The 19355-nt window shown below is 60.9% G+C and overlaps 2 protein-coding genes and 1 long non-coding RNA gene across 11 annotated transcripts in view; 2 read left to right on the plus strand and 1 right to left on the minus strand.

Moving 5' to 3' along the window:
- Nucleotides 1-63: 63 nt before the first annotated feature.
- PPP1R11 (protein phosphatase 1 regulatory inhibitor subunit 11) lies at nucleotides 64-3300 on the plus strand. Of its 5 annotated transcripts, none has more exons than XM_087858174.1 (3): nucleotides 64-162; nucleotides 1586-1694; nucleotides 2039-3300. In XM_087858174.1, the coding sequence occupies exons 2-3, from the start codon at nucleotides 1673-1675 to the stop codon at nucleotides 2239-2241; spliced, it is 225 nt and encodes a 74-aa protein (XP_087714300.1). In that variant the 5' UTR covers nucleotides 64-162; nucleotides 1586-1672; the 3' UTR covers nucleotides 2242-3300. The 5 variants fall into 5 exon arrangements, with proteins under 5 accessions (XP_087714300.1, XP_045659875.1, XP_087714302.1 ...); XM_045803919.2 differs by having other exon boundaries at nucleotides 121-405; XM_087858176.1 differs by having other exon boundaries at nucleotides 124-215.
- On the minus strand, nucleotides 3228-8237 carry RNF39 (ring finger protein 39). Its single transcript, XM_045803918.2, has 4 exons — nucleotides 7605-8237; nucleotides 6120-6142; nucleotides 5836-5927; nucleotides 3228-4433 (listed from the first exon to the last, which is right to left on the minus strand). Exons 1-4 carry the CDS (start codon nucleotides 8235-8237, stop codon nucleotides 3853-3855), a joined length of 1329 nt encoding a protein of 442 aa, XP_045659874.2. The 3' UTR covers nucleotides 3228-3852.
- Nucleotides 8121-19355, plus strand: part of LOC123796447 (uncharacterized) — an 18466-nt gene continuing 7231 nt past the window's right edge. For 2 of the 5 annotated variants that reach the window (XR_015722644.1, XR_015722641.1), the window contains exons 1-4: nucleotides 8121-8257; nucleotides 9044-9235; nucleotides 10701-14014; nucleotides 15410-15513. This is a non-coding gene — a long non-coding RNA (uncharacterized LOC123796447). The remainder of the gene's footprint in view (nucleotides 8258-9043; nucleotides 9236-10700; nucleotides 14015-15409; nucleotides 15514-19355) is intronic. The other 3 variants (XR_015722645.1, XR_015722643.1, XR_015722642.1) reach the window with 3 other exon arrangements.

The following is a 19355-nucleotide window of genomic DNA, read 5'->3' on the forward strand; positions in this document are numbered from 1 at the left end:
AAGTCTGTGGCTGCCCCTTGCGGCGCCTGCGCACTGTCACGTGACGGCGGAACTAATCCGACGACGCGTGCGCTTAGACGCCTTTAGTGCCCGGGAGGGGAAAAGGGGAACTACAGAGTGCGTCACACCCGGAAGCAGAGAGCCGGAAGTGGGGTTGGACAGGTTATTCCCCGGGGTGGGGAAGCGGAGGCCCAGGAGGAGGGGGAAAAAAGAAGGTGGAGGATCCTGGCTGCTACTCTGAGCCCGATACCGATTGTCTTAGACCCCAGAGACACAGAGAAAGGGAAGGGTGTCTCCTCCCCCTTCCTCCCCTCCTCCCTCTCCTCAGCCTTAGCCATGGCCGAGGCAGGGGCCGGGCTGAGTGAGACCGTCACTGAGACAACGGTTACCGTGACAACCGAGCCCGTGAGAAAGGCGGGGGGGGCGGTGCTCCTCGGGGTCTTCGGGAGAGGCCGGGGGGGGGGGCAGCGGCTGGGGCTCTGGGAGGAGCGGGCTGGACCCCTTGGGGTCGGGAGCAGCTCTAGGTGTGCGGGATCTCCGCAGTGGCAGAGATGGTGCAGGAGGCCGGCCAAGCGGCATGGGATAGGGAGTCAGAGTTGGGGTGCAGGCGATGCTGCCCGGGGTGGGGACGGGGATAGGGAGTCAGAGTTGGGGTGCAGGCGATGCTGCCCGGGGTGGGGACGGGGATAGGGAGTCAGAGTTGGGGTGCAGGCGATGCTGCCCGGGGTGGGGACGGGGATAGGGAGTCAAGAGTTGGGATGCAGGTGATGCTGCCCGGGGTGGCAGTGGGACCCAAGGTTGGGACCTGGGCGATTGAGGAGCAAGGCAAGTACTGGGGGGAAGATGAAGGGTTCTGTGAGAAAGCATGGGTGGAGGCCTGCTGTAGGGCAGTTTGCCCAGAAGCATACTTGTCAATAAGTATTTGTTGAGCTAGTGACTCTAAAAGGAAATGGAGGAAATGAGCAAACAAGACAAAGGAGGTGGAGATAGTATTTTGAGAAATCAGAAGAGATAAAAATAGAGAAAAGAGTAGCATTTTTGCAAAAGCAGGTTAAATTGCTTTCAAAGGGAGGAGGTGTATTGGGCTTCATAGCCCCTGGGTTAAGGGCGTTTCAGATAATAGTTAGCAGAAGTGCCAGGATGCTAGGAATAGGTGGACAAGAAGTGGGGAGCGCCGGGCTCGAGGATGAGAGGGCGTCTGGAAAAAGAAAGGGAGATCAAAGATTAAGTATTGGGGACTGAGAAAATAATGTTCAAGTATTAAGACCACCAAGGATGATTTGGGGAGGAAGACGGAGAAACAGCGAGGACTGTTTTCCTTTGAAGATTTGCTGGGACCTTCCCTAGGTTAGGAATTGTGTCTTCTCTGTATACTGGCAGTCATCAAGAACATTCGATTCCCCAGGGACGACTCGAGGTCAGAGACCCGTTGTGTTCTGTCCTCCCCCAGCACTCAGCTCCTGTGCTGCCATGTCTGTGACTCTGATTGAACTGGGGCCTGGAAGAGAGGAGGCCCCCGGGAGGGAGTGGGAAAGGTCGGCCGCAGGGGACTAGATAGGTATGCCCATCCCTCTCCACCTTCCAGGAGAACCGGAGCCTGACCATCAAGCTTCGGAAACGGAAGCCAGAGAAAAAGGTAGAATGGACGAGTGACACTGTGGACAACGAACACATGGGCCGCCGCTCATCAAAATGTGAGTGTTGGCTGCCAGCAGCCCCGGCGCTCTGGCTCCCCGCTGCCCGCAGTCCTGTCACTGGCTTCAGGGAGACGAGGTTCAGGTAGAGGGAGCGAGGTGGGAGTATGCCAGGCCTGAAGTGAAAGGTGTCAGAGCCGGGAGAAGTGGGGCGTTGGATTCCTGGCGGAAAGGACAGGGGTTTGGGTATCTGAGCCCCAGGGGGTCGGCCTGGGGAAGCTGGATCCTGGAAGGGAGGAGGAGCCAGTGGTGACAGTAGGAGTTTTTACTGAGATCCAGTGGGAGTAGAACTGTACATCTCAACTTTTGCTCCTTTTTTACTGGGCTCCTCCTTCCAAATCCAGGCTGCTGTATTTACGAGAAACCTCGGGCCTTTGGCGAGAGTTCCACGGAGAGTGATGAGGAGGAAGAGGAGGGCTGCGGTCATACACACTGTGTGCGGGGCCACCGCAAAGGACGGCGTCGTGCAACCCCAGGACCGAGCCCCACCACCCCTCCCCAGCCTCCTGACCCCTCTCAGCCCCCTCCAGGGCCAATGCAGCACTAAATTCCTCTCTCCCCCACCATTCCTGTGTCTGTCTGGCCCTGAATGTATTCATGTGGCTACCTGGGGACTGAACCCATGGTTTGATCCCTCCAGTGCCCTCCTCCCCTCTCCTCTGCCTGATGGAGGGAAGAGGGAGAGGAGGGCTAGACAGAGATCCTGGAATTCTGACTTGCTGCTATTCCAGAACCCAGACTTCTGGGTTCCCCCAGCCCTCATTTCTCCTTCCAGTACTCATCCTGTGTTCTCCAGGGATCCAGGCATCTTGGTCCCATTCTTTCCCCCTTGTTCTCACTGCCAAACTGCCTGTCCTGGGATCCAGTTATCTTGGCCCCTTGCATTCTCTCCTTGAGCCCCAGACACTTAAATTGGGTTTTCGACAGCCCCAGCTTTCACTGCCAGGGTCCTAGTTGGATTTGGGGCAGTCTTGCCCCAGCTATGCTTGTTAATCCTGGCTTTGAGCTCTTCCAGTAATGTATTTATATAATTGGAACTCCTAGTCCTTGCCTTTGGGATGTGAGGCCTCATGGGAGACTGCAGGGCTCCCAGGGGGCTCCCAGGCTTTCCCCTCCCCTGCCCTCCCCACTCATGCCCTCCAGAGGAGTTGGGAGAGAGGTCTTTGCTTTCTCACCATTAATGGGAAATGGAAAAGGAAGTAGTCATGGCCTCTCCTCTCCTCACCCTTCTCCTATGATACAGGATTTCCAACAAAGCCGGCTTGAAGACTGGGCACTTAGAGCCAACTATCTCATCTGTCTTCTGGCTTCAGGGACAGATCCAACATAGTGCCAGGGCCCTGCATCCCTGGGAGAGGGAGCAGAGAGATGGGGGCATGCCCCCTATACTACGCTCTTACCCTTCCTTCCTCGGTTTCGGTGTTTCTGCCGGTCCAGATGTCCAGCTCTCAGCCCTCCCCGCTCCTTACTGGGATCTTGACATCATTTTCTAGGCCTCTTGCCACGCACAGTTGCAGAGATGAGTCAAATGCATACCACCACTGAGATCTCATTTATTGCCACAGATGCACAAAATAAATAACCCAGCATCACAAAACGTGTTAAATACGGGCCCATTTATACATATGGAGAAAGAGGTGAATCTATATACGAGGGTGAGCTTGGGTGTCTGGGCCGTTCCCAGGTCCAGGAGAGAGAGGTAGCACCACTGGTTCCTTAGGGGGGTAGAAGGTTCCAAGGGGGGAAGGGCTACGAGCATAGAAAGCAGCACGGAGTAGAGGCCCTGGGACCCTAGTCTCCTAGAGGGCCTGACTCTTGCAGAGAAAGCTGAGATGAGACAGGGCAGGGAAGCCCGACCCTTCGAGCTGTGCAGAAGGACTGGGCGCTTCCTCGACGAGGAGCGGCAGGAGCGGGAAGTAAGGCCGTTCCTAGATCCTGGTAGAGCGCCCGGGTCTGGACCAGCGTAAGGTGGGAGGGGAGAGAGGGGGCGGGAAGTAGCCGAAGGTGCGGCCGCGTCCCGGAGGGCGGGGCGGGCATGGACTCGGCTTTGGGTGTGGATGTGGAAACCGAGGCCATGTGGATGGTGGACACGCTCCCCGGGATAAGTGCGGACTGCGTCGCGCAGAGGAAGCCGGCTCCCGGGGGGTGTGGGTGGGACTCAGCCCTCGGCGGGCACGATGCGGAGCGGGGCGCGGGCGTCGCGCGTGCAGAGCAGCGGGAAGACGCGCTCCCCCAGGGGGCCGGGCGCCTGGAAAGCGAAGAGCAGGTCCAGCGAGCGGCCGTCGTAGAAGGCCACGCGGCCCCGTTCCCAGTCCAAGTCCACACGGATGCGGCGCGGCGGGGGCCCGGCGCCGCCCAGCGGGGTGGGCTCGGGAGCCGTGAGTGCCCAGAGGCGGCCTCCACGGCCCTCCACGGCCCACACGGCCCCCGCGGGGCACAGCCCCACGCGGCCCTTGCGGCGCACCGACTCCCCGGCCGCACCCACGGCGTAGCGGCCCTCGCCGTCGTCCTCGGCCTCCCCAGAGGAGTCTGGGCCCGAGGCGGCCGCGGCGGTCTCCACCTCCCAGCAGTGCCGGCCGGCACCGAAACCCTGTGCGCCCAGCACCGCCGGGAGCTGATCGAAGCGCGCGGGGCCGTCGGGGGGCGCGGGTGTCCCTGGAGGGGCCAGTCGGACGCTGCGGCGGTCCGCCGAGATAAGCAGGCGGCGGTGCGCGGTGCCAGGGTCCAGGGTCAGGTCGGCTGCACAGGGAAAGGCAGGAGAGGAGCGCTTGAGGGCTTCCCGGGTCAGAGGCGGGATGAGACTGACGGTGTGCAGCAGAGGGCACCAAAGAGGCCTCGCCGCAGCTCCGAAGGCGGCGCAGTTCTAAGTGCGGGAAGGCCCAGAGAAGGGCGGGCTTGGCAACACTCAGCCTGCCCTGCTGGGCCGCTTCTGTAGAGTTGGATCTGGACAAGGACCGTGCTGGCCCTGGGCGGGCGGGGGCACAGTGCAGAGGGCAAAGGAGGGCTTGCCTGGTGTGTGGGGCTGGGACGAGTAAGGTCTGCTCGTGCACCTGCTGGATCTGGGGCGGGGCGTGGAGCTGGGTCAGCAGGATGGGGAAGGTAGCTCGGAAGAGAAGGACTGACAGGAGACACTGGGACCCCAAGGGGAGGTGGGAGCGGACTGGCCTGTTGCTTCAGGAGGGTGGGGCAGAGGAGGAGAGGGGCGGTGGTGGTAGCCAAAGGGACCATGTGTGTATGGTTTGCTTTTGAGGAAGGGTTTCTGGATCGGGTGCTAGAAGCAATCTGGGGCGGGTGGGATGGTGGGCGACCAAGCGGGTGGAGCATCTTCGGCAGGTTGTTCTGTTTTGTTTTGTTTTGTTTTTAAGATTTTATGTTTAAGTCATCTCTACACCCAGCGTGGGGCTTGAACTTACAACCCTGAGGTCAAGAGTCAGGCTCCATGGACAGAGCCAGCCAGGCGCCCTTCTGGCAGTTTCAAGAAGGTGGAGGGCAGCTTTGGTAGTGGGCGGGGAGGGAGCTGCCCAGGAGCTGCAGAGAGACGAGGAAGTCTTCTGGAGAGGAGTGATGCCCCGTGGCAGAAGCAGCTGGCCGCCAGGAGTGTGTCTGTGAGGGGCTGATGCTGGAATATGGGGCACTGAGGGCAGACATTGTTCTGGGTCAAATTGTGTTCCCCCAAAAAAGATATGTTGCAGGCTCCCAGTACCTCAGAATGTGAACTTCGTTGGAAATAGAGTCTTTACAGAGGTGATTAAGTTAAAATGAGGTCATTAGGGCAGGCCCCAGTCCAGCATGACTGGAGTCTTAATAAAAAGAGGAAATTTGGACCCAGAGGCAAATGAGTACCAGGAGAAACCACGTGGAGAAGACCCAGGGAGAAGGCTATCTTTGGGCCATGGAACACCTGAGGCTCCCAGACGCCAGGAGAGAGGCAGGGAGCAGACTGGCCCTCAAGCCACCAACTTCCTCCAGAACCGAGACAGTACGTTTCTGTTGTTTGAGCCACTCAGCCGGTGGTGTTCTGTTACAGCGGCCCTAAGACACTAATACAGACATCAAAAAAGCCTTGAGCGTGTTTGAGGGAGAGAAGGGAGCAAGCCTGAGATGGACTCTCACTCGGTGGGATCCCTCCTGCCCCCCTTACCCGTCAGCCTGTGGAGCATGTTTTTGACCACTGGATAATCTTCAGGGAGATCATCGTCTGAGTGAGAGGACTTGGGTGTTGGGGCATCAAGTCTGGACAGACGAGGGAGAAGGGTCAGGAAATCAGGAGACACCCTCTGCCCTCTGATGCCCCCACCCCTACCCCACTCCCACCTCTGGAGCAGGAAACCTGTCCGTGAGTGGGGACAAAGCTGTGAGCCATGGAGAAGGTCATGGATGTGGTGGCCAGTAGCGGAAAGGAAGGGACGGTAAAATGAAACTCACCTTCTCCATGTCTTCCTTATATCCTGGGATGGGCAGAAGAAAACATGGATGTGAGCCCCGGGCTTTGTACTCAGGAGCCCTCCCCCTCTTCCCCTTTCCCAGGTAGCTGGGTCTCCCTGTCACCTCTCAGAGTGATCTCGCTTGCCTCTTGGTCCCCTTTCATGGCCTGTCCTTCCCTTCCCCTTCCTCAGCCTCATCCAGGCCTTGTTTTCCCCACCCCCCCTAGCTTCCAGAGTCCTTACCTTTCCCTGCTGCCTCCCTCCAGCCTCATTCTGTCTCTTTGAGTGGCTCCCTGTCCTTGTCTACCTTCCTGAGGCTGTCCTCCTCCCCTCCGGCACACAGACCAAACACCCAGAGGCCCGGGGCTAAGAGTTGGCATATAAAAGCCCTGTAACAAAGCTGCTTCCCCTGTTGCCATAAAAGCCCGGTGGCGTTTATTGGGCCCTTTGCTTTGTGTCTGTCACACTGGCCAAGGAGGCAGCTGGACTTTGGAGTGTCCCAGGAGGGCCCACGGATCTTCAGGGTACCGTGGGAACCAGGAGGAGCACCGGATGCCCCCTCCAAATACCAGGGTCCTCCAGCCCCCCCACCCCCGTCACTGTCCCTTGGGGATGACTGGAGTAGACCAGCGTGGTGGTGAAGGGAAGAGAGGAAAGGTAATTTGCCTAATTATGCCAATTACACCTGGACTAATTAGGTCTGTGTAGACTTCAAAGTGTGGAGGCAAGACCGAGACGGGCTAGGCTGCTGTGTGAAGCCAGTAAGGAATCCGGGACGCCTGGGGGTCCGGCAAGGGAATGGGGCTGGTTGAGGGCCAAGGAGTTGGGGCCAGGAGGGGCGCGGGGGGCGGGGGCGGGGTGCGGGCTGGGATGCGGGCCGGGAGCCAGAGGTCCCGAGGGCGGGTGGACCCGGCCTCCACCCGTCGCCGCCCCCGCCGGGGGCCCTGGGAGGAGCCGAGGGCCGCAGTAACAAACAGCGCCCGGCGCGGCTCGGGCTGACCCCTCGACGCTCCCGGGGTGTTCGGATCTGCTTTCCCTCCCTCGCGCCCTCCTCCGACAGCCCCTCCTTGCCCCCCCTCCTCTCCAGCTGGTTCTCGCCCTCCCCTAGGCTGGTTCTGACCCCCGCCATCCTGGCAGGCCCTCGGCCCGCCCGCGCCCACCCGGACTCCCGCCGGGTCCCCCCTTCCCCCGCGCGCAGCCGTGACCGTCCGTATCCCCAGCAGCTCCCGCGCTCCGCCAAGGGGCTCCGGAGGCCCTGCGTTCCGTCCAGCCCCTGACCTCTGGGTGAAGTGTCAACTCCTTCCCCTTGTCTTTCCTGGCGCCTATCGCGTCATTCCAGGGACTTGGGGTCAGCCCACCGCCCCTTCGTCCTTTGCTTTTCTCAGGTCCATTCTTTGCCTAAACTTCCAGAAGGGCCTCGCGCCGGGAACCCCCAGTCCCCCTTCCACCAGCGGCAGCGGATCCGCGAAGCACGACCCTGCCTTACCTCTCCGTGCGGATCCAGGCAGCCCATGGTGGGGATGCGGCCCCCTCTGCGCCTCCCCGCGCGGGCCCCGGGCTCAGCCAGCTTCTCCCGCAGACCCCGGCTGATGCGCACCTCCACCGCCAGCCGCACGTTGGACCTCAGGCTGCGGCGGGGGCACGGCTGGCCGCAGGAGGGGCAGGCGGTGGGGGGCGCCTGGGCGCCAGGGGCCGGCGGGGCGCCCCAGCAGCGCGCCAGGCACGCGCGGCAGAAGCTGTGCTCGCACGCCAGCAGCACCGGGTCCTCGAAGGGGCCCCCGCACAGCGGGCACGTCGCCAGCTGCTCCAGACGCTCCACCAGCCCCGGGCCCAGCTCGGGCGCCTCCATGGGGAGCGCGCGCCTGGGCGCCGACCCTGCCGCGACCCCCGCGGCCGCCTCCCAGCGCGCGCTCGGCGAACCACGCCTGCTGCTAGCCGAGTGGAGGGCCCTCTGTCCGCCCGGCGCATGAACTTTCGGACGCTCCCGGGACGCCCTCCTGGGACGGCCTCTCCCCCCTCTACCTGCCTCGGTCTCGGCCGCTCTCCGCGCCGCGTCGGCTTTATAGGGAGGAGGAGGCCCCCGCGGCGCGTAAACATCAGGCCTTGCGTAACACCTCATCTGGTTCTCCGGCTTCCCGGGTAAGGTTTGGGGAAGGAGGGCAGGAGGAAAGGGCTTCTGGGTCCTCGAGGCGAGGGGGTGGTCGGGAGGGGGCGCTCCTGGGGCAAGGCAGCACCCCGTGGAGCGGGGAGCCCCCCGTCCTGCCTTTAGGGCCCGAACCTCCTGTCCCCCTGGGCCTGTGCTTTGCCGGTGGGCACGGTGCCCAGGCTCGCTTTCGGCATGGGTGCCCTCATCGCCAGGGTGTGAGTCACTGCAGGTGGCCGGCACACCTACAACCGGGGGCTGGGGGCGGAAGCAGGGATCCTGGCTCCTGTGGCTTTGCAGGCCTGGGTGTTGGTGTGTGCTGTCATTCCCGCGACTCTCTCCTTTCCATCTTCCTGCCTTCCCTATTAAGGGCTTAAGAACACTGAGCTCTGGGGTAAGGGGTGGGGAGCCGGTGCCCACACGCGTGCCTCTGCTGGCTCCCAGAGCTGCTCTTAGTACTCTCTTCCTATGTCTCTCTTTCTGGTTCTTTCTCTCCGTTTTTCCTGCTGTGTGTTTTCGTTTCCACGTCTCTCTTTCTCTTCTTCTTTGGGACGTTCCCAAGGGTTATCTATTTCAGATCTCTTGGTACACAGCCGCGCAGAGAGCTGGCATTGCCAAGCTCCCACAGCAAGGGAATCACCAGGAGTGGAGCCAGACCCAGATCTGATCTGTGTCCTTGCTGTCACTCCACCCTCTGCCTCTTTTATTTCAGATCCCACAGCTCCCTTCTGCTTTCTGAATGCTTTCCTCTCCCCTCACCGCCATCTCTTCCCTCTCCCCAGTTCCTCTGCCCCCGGCCCGCTGGGCCTTTCCGTCTGGATCCCCTGGAGGTCTGTGAGCAAGTAAGCATCCTGATGTCCCCAGCTGTGATCGCATACGCTGTGGAACAAACAGGCGTGCTCACCCACCGTGCGCATACTCCCTGCAGCACACACGCTTACGGATAGAGCGCTCACGCCGTGCCGACGTCACAGGTACGCCCCGGTACTCTCGTGCACACGGAGCATCCGAGGGACAGACAGGGTAAACACGCCCCGGTACTCTCGTGCACACGGAGCATCCGAGGGACAGACGGGGTAAACACGCAGAGTGGCGGTCTGTCATTAGTTTCATTGTCAATCAGCACAACAGCACAGCAGCCGTAAGTCTTTATTACGGGGCAGCAGCCCGGAGATAGACGTAATAAAGATAGAGCACAGTCGCCATCAGGCACCCCTCAGGCGTCCTCGTCCTTCCCTCTGCTCCATACTTACCGGGGAGACACTCAGATTGGACAGCCTGATAGACCTGCACAGATAAACCCGTGTGTGCTTATCCCGGAACTGACCTCCCAGCCCAGGGCTCACAAACCTAGCAGCTGCCCAAGCAACAGATGACACATGTGACCCAGACCTGGTGTGCGTGGTGGGCAGAGTCCTGGTCCCCCGACGACGTCCACGTCCGGGTCCCGGGAACCTGCGTACACGTTACTTTTCACGGCAGAGACGAACGACGCTTGCAGGTGGAGGTCAGGCTGGAGTCAGTGGAGTTTAGAATAGGGAGGTTACTCCAGATTACCCGAGTGGGCCCCGCGTCATCACAAGCCCCTTCAAGGGGAGGACAGCAGGGCAAGAAGCATGGGAAGGACTCGGCCCACCTGCTGGCTTGGAGGACCGACGAGGGAGGGGCGTAAGCACAGGCAGTGGGTGGTCTCCAGAGCTGGAGGAGCCCAGACCTGCTGACCCCGTGACTCTCGCACAGGGGACGCATCTTGGACTCGAAAGTTCAAACACAAGTTTGTGGTCGTGGGGTAGCACCAAACAGCAGGGGATACGCGAGCTTTCCCTTTTCCCTGCGTCTCTGATCTTGGGATCATCTGAGTGTTTGCTTTTGCTCCGTCCACTTTGTCACCTTTTCTGGATTTCCCTGCATCTCTTGGCCTTCTTGCCCATTCTCTTTAGTTTCTCTTCCTTTGGATTGCTTCATTTTCTTGGTTCCGTCCCCACCTCAAGGCCTGCTAGACATCGGGTCCTTTCTGGCTCTGGGCCTGGGGAACTGGGGGAAGGCCTCTGAGCGTCTTCAGACGCCCTCATTGTCGGCCATCCCCGGGCCTTGCTGTGGCCCACGAGGCCTTGTCCGCGGTTCCTGTTCTGGGCTGCACGGTAGCCAGAATCATCTGGGGAACTTTTCAACTCCCCGTGTCCAGGACACGCCTCAGGTCAATTAAACAGAGTCTGGTGGGTGAGGCATCAGGAGTTCTAGAAGCTTTCCAGGTGATCCCAGTGTTCAGCCCCGGGGCCGGGGGACCTGCCCTCCCATCTCACTGGGCTCGCCTCCTGTTCTTTGTTCCGTGAGCACACGAGGCTGGTCTTGCTGCCAGGTCCTTGCACTTGCTGCTGCTTCTGCTGCGGCCCCTCTTGCTCCAGAGCTGGACGTGACTGTGTGCATCCCGTCCTTCAGGGCTCAGCGCAGACGGAACACACTCAACAGACGACGGCTTTCAGCGCCGTGTCTCCAGTACGTTTTCTCAAAGGCGCTCACTGTCTCTTTACCCAGGTTTATTGTCTTACCACCTGAAACCCTCTAACCCTGTGTTTGGAGCTGCTCCACCAGAAGGTAGTTTTGTGGGAACAGGGACCTAGCGTTCGTGTGGCGCTCCCTGGACCTGGAACAGTGCCAGGCTCACGCCAGGTCCCAGGAAGCATGTACCCGGTTGTTGAACCTTCTCAATGTGCACAGGACTCTTGCCCTTCTCGGCTAGCGGTTGTCCTCACTGGCAGAGGCCCGCATGGCGCTGGGGATGCTCGTGTGCGATGACACGCAGCCTTTGGCCTGGCTCAGGCTCACGGTCTGGTTGTCGCCTGCCTGCCACCTGCACGCGCGGGGGCTTCCGCTCAGCCTTTGTGCCGTGCTTCCCATGAGCTCACACCAGTGGTTCTAGGACATGGGGTACGGGGGAAGCACTGGGAAACGTCTCACTTCTCAGGACTTCTCCCTCCCTCGCCCGCGTCCGCAACAACTCTGACCCCATAGTCCCTGTCTGGGGCTCGTTCGGTGCCCAGGGAGCTGGGCAGGCGGGGTGCCTGCTGGTGAGTGTCGGCGTGGCTTGCCGCTGACCTCTCCGTTGGCACGACACTGGTGTGGCTGCCCCCCACCGCCTGTCCCCACCCTTGCCACTGCCTCCAGGGTGTGTCCCTAGGGCGCTGTGGGAAGTGTGTACCCGTGCAGAGACTGGGGCGTGCTGGAGGCCGGGCCTCGGCCCATGCTGGCCTCTCTCCTTCTCTGCCTGCTTCTTTCTGTTTTTGTCTGTTCTGCAGTCTGTCTGTCCTCCATTTCAGTGACATCCCCATCCTTTCAAAGAGTCCAGAAGTCTTCCGGAGGCTTCCAGGGGGAGAGGTAGGTACAGAGAGGTGTTTGGGAGCCTGGAGGACAGGACAGTCATGGTCTTTGCCCTTGGGGAGTGTGACGGCCAATGCACATCCACGTTATGAATTAGGGAGTGTGGTATGCACATGGGCATACCCATCGTCCCCCGCGATCTGTCATCACTGCACACGGAGTGGGGAAGACGGGGTTGAGGGTTATGTTGACAGACTGGGGAACGAGTGCGAATGATTTCAGGAAGGCTTCCTGGAGGAGTGACTTGTAAATAAACTGGGAAAGAAATGGAAAAGCCTGAACAAAAAATGTGAGGCATCATTGGGGAGAAAACTGGATGTGGGAAAAGAACGCTCAGGACAAAAAGCCTAAGTTAAGGAGACCGTGATTCTTTCTCGGTTCCCACTCCCTAGGCCCCATTCCCAAAGATTTTCTTCAATCTCGGTTGCTTCTCTGAAGATTCATTTTTCTTTAGAAAGACTGTTTACGATGTGCTTTCCCAAGCTGGTGACTCTGCTGGAGCAGGCGGCCTTCTCAGGAGCTGCCCCAGGGTAGCCTCCCCAGAGCCGACCGGATTCCCCAAACCACCCCGACGCTCAGAGATGAGACCCAAGGCACAGGGACCCGCCCTCTCGCCCTCTCGCCCTTGCGTTTGGCTCTCCGACGGCCCTGTTACCGGAGGCCTCTGGGAGTTGCGGGGTGTCCGAGGCAGAGCCGGGGCTGAAATTCAGGTCTGCGGCCTCCAAACTCTGCTCTTTCCCCGAAACGTGGCTTCCTCTCTTCTGAGACTGGACTTTCTCTGCTCTGTCCTCCTGGGAACGTCCTTCCTCCCTCTCCCTTCAGTCCCTGCTCACGTGCTGCTTCTCCTTCAGCTAATCCCGGATGCTCACGTGCTCTCTGTCCTTCCGGCACCCCCCATCAGTGTCACCGGTGCTTCTTTACCCACCTGCAAACTGCCCGGAAGCATGTCCTCCTTCTCACCCCCGCCTCAGCAGTCCCTCTGGGAGCCCTGTTTGCCCAGCGCGTCAGCTCCTGCCGCCCCCACTTCCTGAGGGCCTCCTGTGTGTCCAGCACTGAGGAGGGAGCGAGGGGTGACCGAGCCAGCCACGGTCCCTATCCTCTAGCAAGTCCGATTCTGTTGCGAAAGACGAACCATAAGCAAGCAAACAAATAAATTAACAAGATAATTACAGACGTGATAAGTGCTTTGAAGACCGTGAAGTGGGTCCGGAGGAGGTGTGCACTATGTGCAACAGGGTGTCAGGAAACGCTTCTCCGAGGGGGTGGTGTTTGAGCGGAGCCCCCAGCGCCGGGGAACAGGTCTCGATGAAGCGTGCACGCCTGAGAGCGACATGGACGGTGGTTCGGTACGAGCTGCCCAGGCAGCCAGCGGGGCAGGCGCCGGGTTCTGTGCTCCGAGCCGGCTGCCTGTGGTGCGGTGTGTGCGTTCAGGCTCTCGCTTGGCCCCGCAGCCCTCGCCCCCTTCCCTGGTGCAAGTGTCGTAGTCCTGTGCGTGCTCACAGGCCAGATGGGCGTACGTTCGCGTGTCCACTTTCCCATCAGGGAGACGAGCCTTCCAGACCGATGATCTGTTAACCTGGACGCCGTACCAAAGGCAGCTAACTTGGCTCTGGTCCCACCTTCACCGCCGAGTTCGAAGAACGGCAGGTCGGCAGGATGTGAGAGTTGAGAGGGACGTTGGTGCCCTGTCGTGTAACCCTCACGTTGCAGAGGAGAAACCTGAGGTCCGAGGGGTGGCGGAGCTGGTCCAGGGTGAGTGGTGTCTGCGGGGGCAGGCTTCCTGGTCCTGGTCCCCTCGCGTGCAGGAGTAGGCCGTGTCCTGTCTCTTCCACGTTTATCTCAGTTAAAAAGGTGCTCCCTGAGCACTCCCTGCAGGTGCTGAGTGAGGCCCCGCCTGACAAGGGGTAGGAGGAGCACACGTGCAGTCCAGGCTCACCAACACGGAGGTAAGATGCTGAGCGGGGCCGCCACAGCCCGCGGACGCAGGAGACACTAACCAGTCCCATGGCATCTGCATACGGGCACGGCCGGCAGGGCAGCTGCGGGGAACCGCATCAGGTGGGCCCCAGTGCGGGAGGCAGACACCACTCACGGGGTCGTAGGTACAAGGGGTTGAATACAAGAAACTGGGTAAGAACATCACTGAAAGGCCTGCAGGGTTGAAGGCATGGGGTTCTAAGTGGACCCTTGGCTTCCAGTCCGTGGGAGCCGGTGCACCCACCCACTCCCACGGACCCCTCGGCCTCCCTGCTGCCTCTCGAGTCTCACACAGACACCTCCAACTGAGGACCCCAGCCGAGAAGGAGAGGCTCCTTTACCCCAACCTCTCCAAACAGAAGGGGAATGGAGTCGGTCTATACCTCTAGGCTCAGCAGGTAAAACACAGGACACTCACTCAAACAGGAATTTCAGATGAACAGCGAATATAACTATCTCCCAAATATCGCGTGGGGGTTACTTGTACCACGAAATGATTCATTCTTTGGGATTCAGATTTAAGGAGATGTCTTGTGGTTTCGTTTGCTGAACGTGGCCACCCCACAAAGGCCGGCACAGGGCTTGGGTGCAGACGGGGGCGTTGAGGAGGCTGCGTGTAAGAGACCTGGAGATGGGCACAGGGAGGAGGGAAGGGCATTCCAGGCCAAGGGAACAGCTCTGCAAAGACTCTGAGGAAAGGAAGAGTTGGGCCGACTTACAGAAAGCTGGTGCAGGGTGAGCCAGAGCTGGAGGGTGCCAGGACTCCGGTGAGACCAGGTCACATACCGCGTGGCTCAGCGGCGTCCCCCGGAGGGGTGCAGTTGGTGGTCCTGAAGAAAGGAGGTGCTGCAGGGGTTTAGGTGAGAGGCATGGCAGCTGGCGGAGCTGGAAAGGAGAGGCTGGCTCCAAGTGTGTTTTGTAGATGGAAGCCGCCCACATGGTCCCTGGGGGAGGGGGTGCTGCCCTCATGGTCCCTGGGTGCGTTGTCCACATGGTCCCTGGGGGAGGGGTCGTTGCCTGCACGGTCCCTGGGGGAGGGTGCGTCGTCCATAGGGTCCCTGGGGGAAGGGGGCGCCGCCCGCACAGTCCCTGGGTGCGTTGTCCACATGGTCCCTGGGGGAGGGGTCGTTGCCTGCACGGTCCCTGGGGGAGGGTGCATCGTCCACATGGTCCCTGGGGGAGGGGCGTCCAGCGTGAGTTCTAGCTCCCGGAATGGACTGGCTCCTGCAAAGCTCTTGAGGAGCGCTGGCTGTTGGGATGGGACCACAGGAGAGGAGGTTAGGACACAGTGGCCACCCTCTCCGTGGACAGCAGAGCCCGCCTCTCCTGCGGGCACCCCCTGCCCTGCGCTCCGCTGCTGGCCCCTGGTCTGCATCTTTCTTACGCTCACCCTCCCTTGGCTCTGTCCTGGCGGCACTTCCTGCGGAGTTGGGAGCTCAGCCAGGGCGGTGGGCGGAGTGTGAGGCCGCTGTCCCGCGGTGTGTGGTCTGCAGTCTGGCTGTGGAGCCGGCAGACCGTCAGACCGTCCGTGTTCTCCTGGGCCAGGGAGGGCTGAGGGGGGAGGAAGGAGCAGAAGGCGGGAAACCTGACGGTCTGTCCTTGGCCCTTGTGAGTGAACTAGGTAAGGACCTGCCCAGAGGAAAGGAGCCACACCCTGCTCAGAAGCAGTGGGGTTTCCAAGGTTTGGCTCCACTCTTGTTGGTTGTGAGACTGTAGAGTGGGGACACTTACACTTATGTCACAGACCTGCTTTAACGGTCAAAGGAGGTCACGTATATTCATTTGCTCCACAGGTATTTGTGAAGGGGGCGGGGGACGCAGACAGGAATCCGCCCGAGCTCGTGGGGATGACGTTCTACTGGGGAGACGGAGACATGGATGGTGACATGTGTGGCAGGTACGTAGGAAGGGAGGTAGCGAGGCCTGGGTTGGTCAGTAGGTAACCCTGAGCAGGGTTTGTCGAAGGCCTGGCGAGCAGTGGTCCAGACCGAGGGAGAGGCAGGGTGAAGGCCCGGGGCCTGGGAGCCGCGGGAAGCTGAGTGCCTGGCTGGGGCGCAGGCGGCAGGAAGAGGCAGGCTGCAGGTTCCGGGGGAGCTGAAGGTGTGCCGCCTGCCCGGGCTGTGTGTGGGGTGGCAGCAAAGCAGGGGCTCCGGGGATGGAGGCGAGGGGGGGAGGGGCCTGTCCCGTAGCTCTGGGAAGCCTGCAGCCCTGGTGAGCCTGGGACGTTGTGAGTAGGGGGCCAGCAAGAACTGTTCCTGGTTGTATAGCGACCGGTCGTCTCCAGATCTGCTGCGTGTCACTAACCGGGGCCCTGGCTCGCTTGCCCAGGTCAGAGGTTGCAGGGCAGTGTCGGGGCGGGACGCCAGCGCTTTGTGTGCCCCCCCCCCCCCACTGGCACCCGGCCGAGCCCTGACTCCTCTCAGGGCCACCGAGACACAAAGCAAGTCCGGGGCAGGGACTGTGAGTCAGAGAAACCGAGGCAGGAACGTGAAAGGGAGCTGGGCAGAGCAGGGAGCCTGTGAGGGAGGCACAGCAGAGAGTGACCTAGAAAAGCCTAATGGGCTGGAAGTGAGCTGCGAGGAGCCCCACGTGCTTCTCCTTCGACCTCCCTCCCTCCCTCCCTCTTCACCGTGACCTGTCGCCCAAACATCGCTGGCATGCTGCTGGCACCCGGCCGCACCGGACTGACAATTAGTTGGGAGCCTCTCCCTCTGACTTCCTCCCAAGCCTGGCAGCACCCCCACGGCCCTCCGCCCAGTCCTGCCCGCCCGCGTGTCTGGGAGGGCAGCTGGCCCGACTCCGCTGCTGCCTCCCCGAGCCCCTCCCTGTGCGAGCGTGGCCTCGCACACCTTCTGTCTGCCATCTCTGAGCACCTGCGGGGGGGGGGAAGCGAGCGTCCTTGAAACCAGGGCTGGGGAGGGGCACCCGACCACTCCCGCACCCCCAGGCTGCTGTGCCGCCGTGAGAGATGGGGGGGCTGCAGAGAAGTGGACACTGACGAGGACACAGAACAGGGCCGATGGAGGGCGGCTGGGGAACACGGTGGGGGGGGGACCGTGAAGCTTCTTTTCGGGGACTTGGGACAAGGTGGTGTCAGAATGAGTTTGCAGAGGGGTAAGAATACTTGCCACATTTTTTAAAAAGCTTTTATCTGTTTATTTGGGGAGAGAGAGTGCAAGCTCAGGGGGGAGGGGCAGAGGCAGACGCAGACTCCATGGGGCTGAGCAAGGAGCCGGACCTGGGGGCTCCATCCCCGGACCCCGGGCTCACGACCCCAGCGGAAGGCAGACGCTTCACCCACGGAGCCCCCAGGCACCCCAATACTTGTTACACTTTTTGAGCTCCTTCCTACAGTTTAATGTCTTCCGTCCCTGTGAGGTAGGTATCTTTACCCCCATTTTACAGAGTGAAAAACTGAGGCTCAGAGAGGTGGGGGGCGCGCCCCAGGTCTCACGTGCCACTGCGGCAGGCAGCTGCTCCGTAGGGAACACAGGAAGCGGGAGAGAGGGTTGATTTTCAGGAAGTTAAGGTTTTATCCCACAGACGTGCGTGGGGCGGTTCTTACGGGCCAGGCTGTGGGCTGAGCACGACGGTACCAGGACAGGCCGAGCCCCGAGGCCGAGCTCCTGACGGGGGTGATGTGAGCACGCGGACGGCGCAGGGAGGGGGCCTGGGGGCGGAGGGCTCTGCTCTGGGGGAGGCCGGCTTTCATGGGAAGTGACAAGACTGGTCTTGGAGGAAGGGAAAGTTTTCCCGTGCATGGCAGGGCTTTGGGGCGAGAGCCAGCGAGCACGCTGCATGGGGAGCGTGGCAGACAGGGACACGGAACGTGTCGTCTGCCGAGAAGCGGCACAGCTGTGGTGAGGGCTGGGGGGTCCATCAACCATCGTGTCTGGGGTGTTTCTCGATTATGTGGGAGCGATCGGAAGGAAGTGGAGCAAACCAGCGCTCCCCGAGTGTCCCCACGTGCCGGGGCAGGCGAAGTGCTTTTACAGACGGCATTGACTGTAGTTCACATAGCGGCTAAAACGAAGGAAGAAGACCTATTCCGACTGACGTGAGGCAATCTCTAAGACCCGTGGTCACAAGGAGGAGCAAGGGCAGAATTACTGTGCTGTGAGCTGTGGTCCCTATTAAAGAAACACACACGGGGAGGGTTTCGTCAGAGGCAACAGGGAGCAGGTATGTCTGGAGAGCAGCAGGCCGCTGGCAGGCTGAGGTTCCCCGGTGTGCCGGGAATGGCGGGGTCCTGCCCGGGCCGGGGCTGAGGGGAGACTGGAGCCGTCTTGGGGAAAATGGGGTCCGGCCTGGGCCTGGCCATTCTAAGAACTTCACGCCAGCCCTGCTCTGGGGTCGAGGCTCGGAGGGCTGGTGAGTGGGAGGAAACACGCTCTGATTGAACTTGGTCCCAGGGTGGTGCTTGCTGAGGGGTGGAAGGGACTGGAGGCAGAAGGGAGTGGGAGCTGGTGGCCGTGGGAGAGGAGAGGAGCGGCGAGGAAGGGTGGGGAACTGGTCTGCGGGGCGGGGGGGGGGGGGAGTGGGCGGCAGACCTCCCCAGGGCTGACGGGAAAGAGAGGGACTCAGAACACAGGTTTTTTTCGGGATTTGAATCAGTTATGCTCGTAGAACGTCGGACAATTAGACTGATGAGGAAAACTTGCAGCCCCAACCCCTTGCCCGTCTCTGGGCTGATTTGCAGGGTGGTGTCGGCCTCCCTGGCTGTAGACCGCAGGGTTCTACTGTTCCTGCGCTCTCGCAATTGTAGGCGTCACCCCGGATTAGCTTTTATCAAAAACACAGCGGTTTTTGGTAACCTCCGACCTCTCTTGGTCCCCACGGCCCTCATCTCGCAGCTGTTCCGTGAACACGGGGACCCACGCTGACACACGTGTATTTCCACCTGTACGTCAGTAGCCGTGTAAATGTGCAGGAATGCCCCGCGGGGCCGCATCAAATGAGGACCCAGGGGGCAGTGGCTGAAAGAGATGTCCATCTACCTGTCTGGTTTAAATTCTTGACCGGTGAATGTATGTATTAATTACTTGTGCAGTAAAAACACAAAAACAGAGCTAATCCACAGGACAACAGCCAAAGGTAATTACCATCACCCACCGTTTACAGATGCACCCACCAAGCCCAACTGGCAGAAACCAGACTGACGCCCACAGGAAGAGGAGGGGCGAGTTCTGGGGCCAAGGCGGGCGTTGGGGGTGGGGTCCGCGAGCCAACGGTCAAATCTCAAGTCTGGGAGGGAAGGTCGAGGGAGGGAAACGGCCTCTGGCAGGGGGGGACTGCGCAGGCAGGCCGGGGGCACAGGAGGGATCTGAAGGCCATGGGAGGTGCTCTGTGGGTGGAGAGGGGAACCGCGAACACACAGAAGCCCTGGGCTGGAGCAGGAAGGGTCATGGCCCCATGTCCTTAGGGAGCATCCCCAAGGAACTCAGGTGTGGGCATCTGCAGTGAGTCACTGGGTCCCAGAAACTGATGGCACGGCTGAGGTCATCACCCCAAGAGGCAGGGAGCAGAGACAACAAGGCCCTTGGGGTCCGGGAGCTGAACCTGTTGGGTCGGAGGCCCAGAACCAACAAAGAATTCATGTCTAATGGGTTTTCCTCAGGCTCCAGTGAGCGCTCTGGGAGTCACGGGGAGGCTGTGACACTGGGAGGACACAGGAGCAGCAGCCCGCCAAGACAACAGGCCACGGGGTTTCTGCCCTGGGAGGGCGGGGGCTGTCTGGGG

The sequence above is a fragment of the Ursus americanus genome, chromosome 32 (assembly GCF_024610735.1).
Source record: "Ursus americanus isolate L20-20 chromosome 32, mUrsAme1.1.p, whole genome shotgun sequence".
Taxonomy (NCBI): Eukaryota; Metazoa; Chordata; class Mammalia; order Carnivora; family Ursidae; genus Ursus; species Ursus americanus.

What these genes read in the sequence shown, in the direction of transcription:
- PPP1R11 (XM_045803919.2), top strand. Translation starts at nt 337, where the DNA reads ATGGCCGAGGCAGGGGCCGGGCTGAGTGAGACCGTCACTGAGACAACG. An exon ending in TTACCGTGACAACCGAGCCC is followed by an intron (nt 406 to 1,585) that starts GTGAGAAAGGCG and finishes TCCACCTTCCAG; the next exon opens with GAGAACCGGAGCCTGACCAT. An exon ending in GGGCCGCCGCTCATCAAAAT is followed by an intron (nt 1,695 to 2,038) that starts GTGAGTGTTGGC and finishes TTCCAAATCCAG; the next exon opens with GCTGCTGTATTTACGAGAAA.
- RNF39 (XM_045803918.2), bottom strand. Translation starts at nt 8,237, where the DNA reads ATGAGGTGTTACGCAAGGCCTGATGTTTACGCGCCGCGGGGGCCTCCT. An exon ending in ATAAGGAAGACATGGAGAAG is followed by an intron (nt 5,928 to 6,119) that starts GTGAGTTTCATT and finishes TCGTCTGTCCAG; the next exon opens with ACTTGATGCCCCAACACCCA. An exon ending in CATGCTCCACAGGCTGACGG is followed by an intron (nt 4,434 to 5,835) that starts GTAAGGGGGGCA and finishes TTCCCTGTGCAG; the next exon opens with CCGACCTGACCCTGGACCCT.